The 15428-nt window shown below is 32.7% G+C and overlaps 1 protein-coding gene across 1 annotated transcript; it reads left to right on the top strand.

Moving 5' to 3' along the window:
- Positions 1-9585: 9585 nt before the first annotated feature.
- Positions 9586-14642, top strand: LOC139900505 (uncharacterized). The gene is made up of 3 exons (XM_071883272.1): positions 9586-12426; positions 12504-13083; positions 13492-14642. Exons 1-3 carry the CDS (start codon positions 9586-9588, stop codon positions 14640-14642), a joined length of 4572 nt encoding a protein of 1523 aa, XP_071739373.1.
- Positions 14643-15428: the final 786 nt, after the last annotated feature.

Here is a 15428-nt window from a genome sequence, read left to right as displayed (position 1 = left end):
TCCACTTAAAGAATAGAAGCATAAACTTAAAGTCATGCCATCTTATCGATCCATTTACACTTAAATGGCCCAACAGAACTTTAATCTCGGCCCCATTTATGAAGAATAAAATCATAACAGCCCATTAAATTGATGAAGCCTAAATTACAATAAAGGTATCGGTAGGTATTGGTTTACCAGGACTTCAAAAAAAATATAACAACAGCCTACAATTTGAGTAGGGTTCTTGAAAGTGAAGTTATGATTCACGAGTTTGTCCCACCTGCGATATGTGTCCCGGCTCTTCTGTTTTTATTTTAATGCATTTTATAAAGAATGCCAATACATGTTTAAGTTAAATTGAACAAGGTGATTTTTGGTGGTGGGGCTCGAACAAAAAGAATGGACGAAACAGAAGGAAGAGAAAAGAAAAGTTTGTAGCATTGCAAGTGGGTAGGGTTGATTACTTGTTTGTTTATTAGGCGTCGGCCAAAAAAGAAATAAACAAATATCGAGTATAGTTTTTTTCACAATGATAAAGGAGGTGGTGTTGGTAAATAAAACAAGAAAGCAGAAACGTGGGTTCCTTTGCACAAGAAATAGAAGCTGTCAATTTTATCGTTATCTAATCCACCATCGTCCATCATCATTGATCAATGTCCTGATCATGTGCTTCGCAAAAAAAATATATAAAAAGTTCCCTTTAGTTGTCCATCTTGGTCGGCCTTCAAAACAAATAGAAATAAAACACTCAACTTTGCCATTACAATGCTTATAACATCACCTTAAATATTATTTTGTTGTGAAAGTTTGGAAGAAGAAAGAAAAAAAATACGGAGCTACAGCTGCAATCTTTCATGGTGGCGGTTTATGGTTTTATAGAGTGGTGAGAGTGGCGAATTAAGTGGTGGTGATGTAACCGATAGGTGATGGTGTTGTGGAGCAAAAGAAGATCGAGTGTATGGGTTTGTTGTGGTGATTATCGAATTATTCGGAAAGTGGGAGATGAAAACAACAAAGGACCAAGGTAACGAATATTGGTGATTGGTGGTTGATTATGGGCTTGTAGAGTTGAAGCAAATAGCAAAGGTGGTGGACATGGGTCGAGTGATTAATCAAGTGTAAGTATGTATATGTATATGTGTGTGTATCTTAATATTTCCCTCTGTCAGTCTAAACTCATGTATATATTTATCCTATATTCTTATGTGTACATAATTATGTGAATATGTAATATTATTGATGGAAGTCGTATGATTGATTGGATCTATATTTGACTTGTTTTGTAGTGAATGAAGTTGACACCCAAGGAGTAAAGAACAGATAAAGAATGATAAAAGGTTAAAGCTGATCTTGATATCTAACTGCATTGTACCTGCAGTTGTGTTGTAGTGATTTGGAGTCGACAGAAGGAATCATTCAAGGAAGAAGAAAATAAAAATATATAAAGCAGATGGGGACTCTCAACTGATTTTGTTTGGATACTGAGTTGAATTCGTTGTGTAATTCAGATTAGATACAAGAGTACAAATCAAATAGAGATTGATAACAGAATTTGTTTTATAGCTGAAAGGAATTCGATATTTAACAGATATAGTACCAATCATGAGCTGGGAATAAATTAGATTGATTGTGATGGTTGAATATTACGTGTGATATCAGTATCATATATATATATGTTATATAACTGTATTATTTATTTATCTATTATATATTTATCTGTTATGCATATCTGTATTTATTTATATCTGATGTATATCAGTATTTGTATATATGTATGTCTTCATATATAATAGTATTAATAATTAATTAATAATAAAAGTTCTAATAATATTAAAAACACTAAGAATAATAATAATAGAATGAATAATGATAATATTATCAATAATTCAAATAATAATAATAATTATATTTATTTTAATAATAATAATAATAATAATAATAATAATAATAATAATAATAATAATAATAATAATAATAATAATAATAATAATAATAATAATAATGATGATGATACTAATCATCATAACAATGACAATTTTAATAATAATAATAATCATAATAAAAATGATAATAATAATAATATTAATAATACTAATAATAACACTACTTATAATATTAATAGTATTAATGATAATAATAATATTAATAATAATATCATAACAATAAAAAGAATATAATAATACTGATATGATAATATTAATAATAATGTCTAATAATATTAATAATATAACAGTTTGTATACATCAAAAATAATATTATTAATACTGATATTTATTTTGAAAGTAGTGATAATATTATTACAACAACAATATTTTTATTTGTTTTAATATGTATGTATATTGTTATTACTTATGTAATATTTAATAATCATATATAATAACCTTTATTAAAATTTATTAATTATGTATTTTAAATATAATACCATATTTTAATTATACACAAAAATATTCATATATATATTCATACATATTTACAAACAGTTGTTCGTGAATCGTCGGCACTAGTCACAGGTTAAATGAATCCATGTAAATAGTTCAAGAATTTTGAGACTCAGGATAACAGACTTAGCTTATCGTGTCAAAATATATTAAATCGTATCAAGAGTTCGGTTTAAAATTAGTCGAAAAATTACGGGTCACTACATCATAAGTATGGAATATTAATTATATATATATCTTGACACAAGAATATTATTATTAGGTTCGTGAATTTGTCAAAGGCCAAGTCTTATTACCATCTATTCGGAAATCATCACAAGTGAGTTATAGTCCCATTTTTACTATCTAAATTATTTTGGGATGAGAATACATGCAAATTTATAAATGTTTTACAAAATAAGCGCAAGTTCATAAAACTACATTCTACGATTGTTTTGTTATACCGGATATCTGTACTTATTATTATTATTATGCTTGGTAACCTAAGAATTAGTGAAAAACACTAATTGACGCGAATCCTAAAGGTAGATCTACGGGCACCAACCACCCCCATTTTCGAATAGTGGAAATGCTTTAGTACTTTGAAGGGTTCTTGTCATACATTTGAATAGTGGAATGTATGATGATAGATATCTTAAGCGCTCTATGTTAAGGTCGGTTACCAGGCGACTCATCGTATGAATGATTTTTGCAGTTGTAATGATCCTGCGCATTTAATTAAATGAAATCTTGTGGCTTATTAAATGTTATGATTATTATATAGAAACTAAACCTATGACTCACCAACAATTTTGTTGACTTTTTAAGCATGTTTATTCTCAGGTGATTATTAGAAAGCTTCCACTGTTGCATGTTTACTCAACGTCAAGATTTGGAGTCATCATGCTTTTCTAAATAAATAAACTTGCATTCGGGAATTGTATTTGTAATATATTGTTGACAAGTATGTAATGGTGTGTGTAAAATACATGTATTTTGAGGAGATTGTCTTTGATCAAACAATCAAAACTTATGCTTTTAAACCTTTATTCAATAATAAAGGTTATGGTTATTTTAAAATGAATGCAAGCTTTGAAAACGTCTCATATAGAGGTCAAAACCTCGCAAAGAAATCAATTAATATGAAACGTTTATAATTAATATGAACGGGGCATTTCAGTTTGTATCAGAGCGTTGGTCTTAGAGAATCAAAAAATTTTTCATTAGTGTGTCTAACTGATTTTTGATGCATTACTGAGTCTGGACTTCGACCGTAATTGTTTTAAAAATGATTGCTTAATATAATTGTTGGAAACATAATATTATTAACATATAAATATTATAAGATATATCATTCTCTTAACGTGCCTGCTATTATGTGATAGATGACTTCATCCGATCATATAAGCATCTCTAGTGATTCAGATTTCATTTACTTATCAAGTTCGGATGTTGAGTCAAAGCATACGACTTATGAACCAACGGAAAAGTTAACTTTTGGTACTACCATTAAAGAGGAAAATTGTTGGGAAAATTGGGAAGTAACCAAACGGGGGGAAGCAAAAAAAAATTCGTTTTTTTTGAAAAAAAAATTCCGTCATCAAAATCACACGAAAATATGAACATTTAGAAAAGACACTTCGTGATGAATGTTATTATTTAGGCGGGAAAACGATCGACAAAAATAACATTCAAGATAATATTGTTCGTGAAGAATGTGAACGTTTTTTCCATGTTTTGTGAAGTAAAATTTAGCCCGATTTAGAGTTTAGGGTTTAGGGTTTGGTGTTTTGGGTTTATTCCATAAACCCAAAACACCAAACCCTAAACCCTAAACCATAAACTCTAAACCGTTTGTGTTAAAAACTCAATCTAAATCCTAAATCTAAACCCTAAATCTAATTTCTAAACCCTAAATTTCTAAACCCTAATATCTAAACCCTATAAACCCTAATATCTAAACCCTAATATCTAAAGCCTCAACATACACTCGAAAAACACGATAATTGTTATATATTACTTCTTCGAGCGTTTTCCCGCCAAAATAAAAACATTTATCACAAAGTTTCTTGATTAAATGTTCATATTTTCATCCAGTCTATAATGTTCGTGAACAAAGTTTTTTCAAAAAATGAAAAAAAAAAAATTTGCTTCCCCCCGTTTTCCTCCGATTGGTTACTTCCCTCTTGATCCTACCACTATACATATATATATATATATATATATATATATATATATATATATATATATATATATATATATACCAATCGGGGGAAGCAAATTTTTTTTTTTCATTTTTTGAAAAAACTTTGTTCACGAACATTATAGATTGGATGAAAATATGAACATTTAATAAATACATTTCGTGATAAATGTTATTATTTAGGCGGGAAAACGATCGACAAAAATAACATTCAAGATAATATTGTTCGTGAAGAATGTTAACGTTTTTTTTTTTTTCATTTTTTGTGAAGTAAAATTTAGCCCGATTTAGAGTTTAGGGTTTAGGGTTTAGGGTTTGGTGTTTTGGGTTTATTCCATAAACCCAAAACACCAAACCTTAAACCCTAAATTCTAAACTCTAAACCGTTCGAGTTAAGAACTCAATCTAAATCCTAAATCTAAACCCTAAACCCTAAATTTCTAAACCCTAATATCTAAATCCTATAAACTCTAATATCTAAACCCTGATATCTAAAACCTCAACATACACTCGAAAAACACAATAATTATTATATATTACTTTTTCGAGCGTTTTTTCGTCAAAATAAAAATATTTATCACAAACTGTGTTTATTAAATGTTCATATTTTCATCCAATCTATAATGTTCGTGAACAAAGTTTTTTCAAAAAACGAAAAAAAAAAAAAAACATTTTGCTTCCCCCGCTTCCCCCGATTGGTTACTTCCCTCTTGATCCTACCAATATATATATATATATATATATATATATATATATATATATATATATATATATATATATATATATATATATATATATATATATATATATATATATATATAAATTAATTAGGATGAAAAGAAATTAAGAATTGCTCGAAAATACACTAGGATGATATAAGCTTAAACGGAATCAAATTTGCTAATACTTAGAGTAATATTATTTTAAACAAACCAAACTTGCTAAATAATTTGATCCCACTAGAGTATGAGCTATTTTAAACGGAATTAAATTTGCTAATACTTGAAGTATTATTATTTTAACTTGACGTAACTCCCTTTCACTTTTTTAAAAAGTAAAACTATCAACTATATATATATATATATATATATATATATATATATATATATATATATATATATATATATATATATATATAGGAGTAGGGGGTTTATTATCATACTTAGCTATTTCTTGTATTTACTTTCACCAATACTTTATTATATATCTTTATTATTAAAAAGCTTTTGGAACAACTTCAGATCGTCTCTTCATTTCAATCAGAATTTGTAAGTGTTTCTAGCTTTAATCCATTGATTCCTATAGGTGTCTATTTTGTTTTTCTGTCGTTAGCATTTAATTGATACTCCGTACTAGATACTAGTAATTACTAACTTCAATAATTATAAAACTAAAAAAAGACAATATATCTGTATCTGAGAAAAGTCTGTATCGTAAAAAAGTACCTCCGTAAGACCGTAACTTCTTAAATACAGAGTTTTATACCATAAAAGGTCCGGCCCAACCCATGGCACCATGGGCTACAGCCAGGGAAGCAACTAGGTAAGAGCAACAAATTTTAAGCTCAAGTTATGTTTTTAGTATACTCATCTGGTTTTAGGCCCAAGAAAATTTAATAATGTTTCAATTTAATGATTCAACCCAATATTTTGTATCTAGCCCTATAAACACAAACTTACATTTGATTTAAATATATTGAACTGTACTTTAAGCCAATTCACAAAAACAGCACACATTTATTTATTTCGTTTAACTTTTTGCGTTCTATATCATTTTTTATTACAAATGATAAATCACTTATTTACAACAGATACTTAAAATGAAGATCCGACAGACAATCCAACTAGTCAGGTGGGCTTTTGACATGCTGAACACTTTCCATGTGAGAGATTTTGATAGTGATGGTCCTGTAAGTTTTTTATTTTTTCCTAGTCGATCCCATTTAAATTACGTACGAATTATTATAGCATAATCACATAAATAAGCAAAAAAATTAACAATATTTATTTTACTCGTGATATACAGAGAATACAAGCCGAGTCCCGGAAACTTCTCCTTCAAGTCATATATATAACCACCCCCTTGGTTATATGTTTTCTCATTTGTATATCAATCAACCAACTAGTTTTGAAAAGTGGTCAACTACCAGAAATTAAACACATAAACATATTTGATGAAAAATTTGATTTTAACATAATTAACACTACAACAGTATCTTTTGGAGCTAAACTTAAAATATCACTTAATTTTGGAGAAGTTAAAAACATGAAAGCGTACCCAGATTTAGGTACGTACAACTTGACCACAACTGCAATTAGTAATAATCATCCTATCTGGACGATTTCTAGTGGCCCGTATAATATATCGGGAAATGAGACACTTGAGGTCGAGTTTGAACCTCACCAAACTCACCTTCCAGAAGAGAAGGTATCCGAATTTAGGAAAATGTTACTTGCGGAAGACATATGGATACATCTAACGGGAGAACACAAGACGTACATCACTCCAGAGAAGTTTATAATATTCCCGAGCACATACATGCATTCATATTACGAGTGTTTCATTAGATACAATGCCCACGAGAATAATGTTTCTTATAGGAAATGTAACGTTAAAAAATCATTGGTTGGTTATTGGTAGTTTATTGTAATAAACGTTTCATTCATATTCATATTCATACTTACATATGTTTGATTTTATATCTTCGGTACAAAGTCATGTAAATTTTTGTAACGCCCCAAATATATAAGGTATTATTTATTTCGTATATCTTTATATTTTAAGCTATGCAGTTAGTATTCGTTAGTTAAAATTAGTGAGGACTTGTGCTGAAAACTCCTAAAAGGAATTGTTTTGTGATTAGTGTGCAATGTGCAATGGAAGGGAAGAAGTGTAAGTTAAACTTGTATTAGGAAGAAAATTGAGAGTTTGTTTTATTTCCATCAAATATCAAAATCAAAATTGAAAGTGTGTGTGGGGTGCCATCGTGAAACCGACCCCGGGGAGGAGAAGGAGAACACCATCAAACCTAAAACTTTCACTAGAGATTATCCATCCATAGTAGAACCCATTAAATTATCATCCGTCTCGTCTCGTGTTTAAATTGGGGGTTTTTAAAAACCTTAGAAAAAGCAAGGTATGAACTTAGTAGATTATTACGAAATTGATGAAATATTCATGCTTAGTTAGTGTAATATGAGTTGTTTATACTAGCGTTATGAACAAAAAACGAAATTAAGATGTATGTATATGAAGTTGTATTATGTAGAAATTGTAATTAGGTTTTTTTTTTTTTTTGAAAAGCAAGAAAATATATAAAAGAAAACTCGAAAGAAACAACAGGGGATGATAAGAAAACAACCCCAGCACGAATATACAAATAACAAGCAAGAAGAACAAACTAGCTAAAACTATTAAGTCGCAAAGCTTTGAGGATTTGAAAGCCAAGTCAACCAATCAAGCCTTTTATCATTAATACGATGAGAAATCCACTCGAACGATTTAATTTGAATCTCGTTCAGAGCAACCGGCGGAGTCCAACTTTTATTTTTGAAGACCATATCATTTCTATTTTTTCATAGGAGATAACCGCACGACCACTCCACTGCTTGCCATAACTTTTTCCCGAATTAGGTTTTTTTAATAATGAAGATGATTTTGGTATGATTTTAGTGGGTTTGGGTTAAAGGATGTTACTAGCACATTAACTTTCAATTGTTGTTTTAGTTGTTGTTCGTCAAGTCCATTGAAAAGAATGCAAGTTTTGATGAAGTTTGGTAACCTTATGAGAGAAATGGGTGTTAAAGAAGATGAATGATGTTAAATTTAAAAGAATTTGCAAAAGTAGGAATTAATCGAAATAATATAATAATAAGATTTATATGAAATATGATATGAAACTAGTTGTGCTATGTTAACTAGTGTCAAATAGAAGTTAATTTTAGTTTGATTGTAATTTGTTATAGCAGGGAACCGTTAGGAAGGGCTCGAAGTGTTTTCACAATCGTGCATACATTTGAGTACTAGGGGTAAATTGGGCCGGTAAAGTGGGCAGTAGTGGTGGAACGGCTTTGGCATGTTGATGTAAAGAATGTTGTAAGTTTCATGAAATGGGTTGCGAAGGAAAATCGTGTGTACTTTTAAATCAGCAGGCAGCGGATAATTAAAATAATAATATTTTATTATTTTATGAACAAAAATTACAAGATTAAATAACCACTTATTTAATAAAACATGCACACGATTAATCCTTTTTCCAGTGAGATCCAGTTACACTATAATAATTGTCATGAATATAAAATTACAAAGTGAGTTAAACGATACACCTTTCTGAATTGATGTCCACGAGTAAGTTGAAACGAACCACCTTTGTTGATGAGAAACCTACGATCAAAGTGTATGATCGTCTCTTTGGAAAGTCCACTACACTTCATCGACATCAATGGATGCTAGTCCAAACTCAAATCATTAATAATAATAATCAAATTATTATAATCAATAATAATACTCCGTATATCGTTCTTTTCCTTCTATGTATACAAAAGGAACAAAACGTGATATTGAATTCGATTTGCGTATGACTACGATAAGAACCAACAACGATTTCTTTTGTGTTTTGTTTTAATCTCTCGTGAAACTAAAAACCAAAGTTTGGAATTCTTTTGTTTCTGTATATTTTTTTAGTCCCTTTCTCAGTCCACCGAACCCAAAAAATCAACATATATTTTATATTACATCAAAAGGGACACCGACTTGTGTTTTGTAAAAGGAAACAAAATTCTGACTATATTTTTTAAACGTCTTATGGCCAAAAAGAAGATACGGAGTATAAGTTGAATCAATATTCCAACTGATTTCTTGTCTCATCACTGCAAGTAACCCTAGCCGCTCCGCCATGTTCACAAGCTAATCGGCGATTCCTTCCGGTATCGTTGTTTCTAAATTCGTTTTTAATCTTCTCTGTGGCTGTCGGATTCCATTGGGATGGGAGGCCCAAAGAAAAAGAATGATAAGGTTACGAATACTGCAGCTAGGGTTTTGAGGAATAGAAAAGTTGCTGTTGAATCGCCTGAATCGCAGAAGGAGGATGACGATGTGGAAAATAAATTTGGTGACTCTGATCTAGATCGTAATTCGGTGCAAAGAGAGAGTAAGGAGGCAGAAGTTAGCAAGTTTTCTGATGCAATTAATAAGAAGGTTGATGATGATCATGTAAGTGTCCACGATGAGGACTCTGATGATGATGATGGGCATACGAAACAGTCAAACGATAAAGAAGAAACATCCCATGAAACACAAACTGAAACTCCTGTTACGAATATCCCATCAATCTCATATGTTAAGGTTGTTGCTGGTTTAACGAAAGAAAAGGCTGTTAACTTCATGTTCATTGAGCAGGAACAACCTCAGGATGATTCTATTGACGTGTTGATTACAGTCGAGTCTGTTCAAGAAGCGACTAAAAGGTATACGAACACTTTGTATGGTTATTTTCTGGGACGTAGAGTGGCGTTCCCGGTTGTCCAAAACTATGCTATGAATACTTGGAAGAAATATGGGGTTGAGAAAGTTATGATGAATGCAAAAGGGTTCTTTTTCTTTAAGTTTTCTTCTAAAGAAGGTATGATAAACGTTATGCAAAATGGTCCCAGGATGATTAGAACAATGCCGATCATATTGAATGTGTGGTCATCAAATGTTTCGCTTACAAAAGAAGATTTAACCAAAGTTCCAGTTTGGGTCAAATTGCATGATGTCCCTTTAACCGGATTCACTGAAATGGGGCTAAGCATTATCGCTTCAAAAATTGGTAGACCAATGATGCTTGATTCGTATACGAGTAATATGTGTTTAGAGTCATGGGGTCGTCCAAATTTTGCTCGGGCTATGATTGAAGTATCAGCAGATAAGGAGTTAAGAAATACTATTAAAGTTGGTACACCTAATGATAACGGTACTAATACCATGGATGTTGTTACAATCGAGTACGAGTGGAAACCACCTCGTTGTTCCTGTTGCAAAGTCTTCGGTCATCGTGATTCACAATGTCCAAAGCAGATTATAAAGGAGGCTGTTAAAACCAAGCAAGTTGATGATGACGGTTTCACTCAGGTTGTAAATAAGAAGCATACGGACAAGACTGGGGATAAGCCCAAGCAGGTTAGTTTTCAAGTTGGTAAAGGAAAGCAAACTCTTGTTTATAGGCCCAAGCAAAAGGTAGATGTTGAAAAGCCTAAACTACGAACATGTCCATCATCTTCTACTGTTAAAACTTCAAATACATTTGGTGTGTTAAATGCCGAGAACTACAGTGGGGGTGATAATGATAAGAGCTTGGGTATTAATTTAAACCTTATGGATGAAGATAGTGATGTTGAGGTCAATGATGATGAGACCTCTAGATTTGTAGCATCGAAAATATCTGAGGGGGCAAGCACTCCCGGCAATATAAGGGGTTTGATCCAAATTCCTAAACAAAAGGAGGTTCGTGATGTTGTGGTAAGTAATAAGCTTTGTGTTTGCATTGTCTTAGAGTCTCACGTCTCTATTTCTAGATTAAATGACATTTGTAATTTGGTGTTTCCGAATTGGTGTTGGTCGTCTAATAATAATGTGTGTCTGAATGGTACTCGCATTATTGTGGGATGGGATCCGGGGGTGGTTCAGTTGGTGTTTATTGATATGACAGATCAAGTTGTTCATTGTGTGGTTAAGACCCTTAATGGTAATTGGGAGAGTTTTGTGTCCTTCGTTTATGCTGATAACTACTATATCCAGAGGCGTCATTTATGGAATAGTTTGTTGTTACATAAAAGGTATGTTGGTAATAAACCATGGGTGTTATTAGGTGACTTTAACGTTGCTCTTGATATCGAAGAATCCACAGCTAGCTCTTCGAGCTGCACTTTAGCAATGCTTGAATTCCGAGAATGTATCGATAACTTGAACATGGCTGATGTGAATCATGGTGGTTTTCAGTATACGTGGAATCAGCGGCCAAATTCAGATACGGGTATCCTAAAAAAGATTGACCGAGTGCTTGCAAATGATGTGTTTATTAGTAACTTTATGAATGCGCATGTTATTTTTCAACCGTATCGTATCTCCAATCACTGTCCCGCGGTTCTTAAAATTCCAGTGGGTCTGAAAAGTAATCCAAAGCCGTTTAAATTTAGTAACTATATTGTTAATCATGAAAATTTTAAGATGGTTGTTGAAGAAGAGTGGCAGGCGAATGTTCAAGGGCATTTGATGTACCGGGTTGTGAAAAAATTGCGCAACCTAAAGAAACCAATTAGAAAATTGATGTGGAGTAAAGGTAATCTTCATGATAGAGTGTTACGATGTAGGGGTGTTTTGGACGATGCCCGGAAAGCCTTAGATAATGACCCATTTTCGAGCCATGCACGTAGCCATGCTTCTCAAGCTTTGAAAGATTATAATCTTGCCATAATAGAAGAAGAGAGCTTTCTTAAACAAAAATCCAAAATCGAATGGCTTGGGGTTGGTGATCACAATTCGAGTTATTTCCATAAGGTTGTGAAAGGACGAGCGAACAGAAATCGTATAGTTTCTATTCAAGATGATCAAGGTAATATGCTTGAAGGTGATGATGTGACCAAATTGTTTGTTCAACACTATACTAATTTTCTTGGCAGTACATCGGTTTGTGACGATTTGCATGATCCTAGCTCACTTTTTACTAAGAAAATTTCTCATCAGAATGCTATGCACATGATACGTCCTATTTCGGATGATGAAGTTAAGAAGGCTATTTTTGGGATTGGTGATAATAAATCTCCTGGACCCGATGGTTATTCCGCGGTATTCTTTAAGAGTCGTGGGATATTATAGGTAACGAAGTGACTCAAGCTGTCAAAGATTTCTTCCGTAATGGTTAGTTGCTGAAGGAGATTAATAACACCACTATCACTCTTTTACCTAAAGTTCATGTTCCAAACAAAGTTACTGATTTTCGTCCAATTTCGTGTTGCAATGTCATTTATAAATGTATTAGCAAGATTATATCAAATCGTATAAAAAGCAGTCTGGATGATGTTGTGAGTAAGAATCAATCTGCTTTTATCTCGGGGCTTCGGATAGCCGATAATGTTCTCCTTACTCAGGAAATTATGAAAAATTATCATCTTGATCGTGGTATCCCACGTTGTGCGTTTAAAGTAGACATCCAAAAAGCTTACGATACGGTTGATTGGAAATTTTTGGAGTCTGCTCTTACTTGGTTCAGTTTCCCTCGTTTGATGATCAAATGGATCATGACTTGTGTTTCTACGACGACTTATTCCATTTGTATTAATGGGGATCTCCATGGATTTTTTAAGGGTAAACGGGGGCTTTGGCAGGGTGACCCAATGTCTCCGTACTTATTCACGCTTGTTATGGAAGTCCTTACGTTAATGCTAAAAAGGAATGTTGAGCGATCGACTATGTTCAAATATCACCCAAAGTGCAAGAAACATCGTATTATCAACCTATGTTTTGCGGATGACTTATTTCTTTTCTCGCATGGGAGTGTTGATTCGTGATGCGATTGAAGAGTTCAATAGGTGCTCGGGCTTAACCCCAAGTATTCCAAAATGTACTTTCTTCTTTTGTAATATCCCACAACCGATAAAGCAGCTTATTCACCTTGTGTTACCTTTTGAAGTTGGTTCGCTGCCCATCCGTTATTTGGGTGTTTCGTTAGTTTCGACTCGTCTAATGTATATGGACTGTAAATTTTTAGTAGATAGGATACGTATCAAGATTAATGATTGTGAAAAAAATTCCTATCTTTTGCGGGTAGAGTTCAACTTATTATTTCCGTTCTTACGGCTATGGAATTGTAATGGTGCTCGGTTTTCATTCTTCCGGTGGGTATTATTAAAGATATCGAGAAGCTTATACGTGGTTTCCTTTGGTGCCAAGGTGAGCTTAAACGTGGTAAGGCTAAGGTCCGGTGGGATGATGTGTGTTTACCTAAAGAAGAAGGAGGGCTCGGTATTAAAAGATTAAAATCTTGGAATACGGCTCTTATGGCTTCTCTTCTTTGGCGTTTATTGACAGCAAAGAATTTGATTTGGGTTGATTGGGTCAGATATTACAAGCTTGCTGATCGTAGCTTATGGGAGATAGGGATTGACGCTAATGCCTCGTGGAGTTGGCATAAACTGTTACAGATTCGCCCCTTAGTTCGTTATTCTTTTATGTACCAGGTGGGTAATGGTCACACGCCTTTAGTTTGGTTCGATATTTGGTCTAATGTAGGTCCGTTAGTTGATATTATTCCTATTGAGGTTATCGTCAACGACGGGTTCTATAAATATGACAAAGTTTGTGATGTTATTGGTCCGAATGGTGCTGTTTGGCCGATAGATTGGCCTCTTCGTTTCCCTGCTTTGCAATCGATTACCCTTCCAGTTTTCTCTTCACAAGATGGTAAATTAGTGTTTAAAGGGCATAATGATTCGTTGAAGTCGGGGTCTGTTGCTGCTATTTGGGATGCTATTCGCCCGAGAGCTCCCTTGGTGAATTGGTTCAAGGTTGTTTGGTTTAATCAATGTATCCCGAAACATGCTTTTATTATGTGGTTGTTAATGGGAGAAAGGCTAAAGACTCAGGATAAGCTAAAACCATGGGATTTTTGTGCTAATCCGGTGTTATTGTGCGTTTTTTGTAATCAATGCATGGATTCTCATGAGCATCTGTTCTTCAAATGTTCGTACCCTAGCCTTGTTTGGCATCGCATGTGTGCATTAATTCAGCTTGATATGGTTGATGATTGGAAGTTGTGTAGAGATGTTTTGATTCCAGTAGCTAATCGCAATTCTTCTACGGTTGTGGTGGCGAAGTTGTGCTATGCAGCTGCAGTGTATTTTATTTGGCAAGAGAGGAACAATCGCTTGTTCAAAAGGAAATCTAAATCGGTGGAGCAGCTATTCGAGATGATTAGATCGAATGTTAGACTAAAGTTGATGTCTATTCTCTTCAAAGATTCAGCTCGAGTTCATCAATTGAAAGTAGACTGGCAATTAGGCTAGTTTATTTATGTTTTTGGTTTTTGGTTCTAGTTATCCTTGTATAGATAGCTAGTTGGTCGTTTTTGCTGGGCTTCTAGTTTCTCTAGAAGTAGTTGTTCCTCATTGTACGATTCTTTTATTATTTTTAATAATATTTGCCGGGGTAACCCTTTACCCAAAAAAAAAAACTAATTAATTAATAATTAAACATTTTAACTTGTTTCATTAGTTGAGTAATATATATATATATATATATATATATATATATATATATATATATATATATATATATATATATATATATATTAATTTGACGTCTAGGTGTACATGTGTGTGACCCCGATGGCTCAAATGAATTTAGCCATATAGTTATATGTTGTACCTTACACATTAATCCTACAGACTCCCACTTGTACATGACACAACATCAACTAACTATACAAACAATGGATACCGTCTAGCAACAGGCCATTGTCCCCAAATTCATGTGAGGGTAGTTTCTCGGAACTGCTTATAGTAAGAGTTATATGTCATTCGTCCCTTTGTTTCAGATACTTTAGTTAAACTTGAGATATGGATCATCGGTCATTCTCATTTGTTTAACAATTTTATTTCTCGATCTTAGAACTGAATTAGATCACCAAATTAATTAAGTATCATCTTAATTACATCTGGGTGCGGCCACACAAATATCTTACTCATTCATCGAGGAGCTCAAAAGTATCTAACTTCAAATATTTTGGAGGAACAAATCCTATGTTGCATACACGTGTCTCTCACGAGCTTTACATCGTACCCAATAATGGT

Source organism: Rutidosis leptorrhynchoides, chromosome 3 (genome assembly GCF_046630445.1).
Source record: "Rutidosis leptorrhynchoides isolate AG116_Rl617_1_P2 chromosome 3, CSIRO_AGI_Rlap_v1, whole genome shotgun sequence".
Taxonomy (NCBI): domain Eukaryota; kingdom Viridiplantae; phylum Streptophyta; class Magnoliopsida; order Asterales; family Asteraceae; genus Rutidosis; species Rutidosis leptorrhynchoides.
This window is presented reverse-complemented; position numbering and strand designations above follow the sequence as displayed.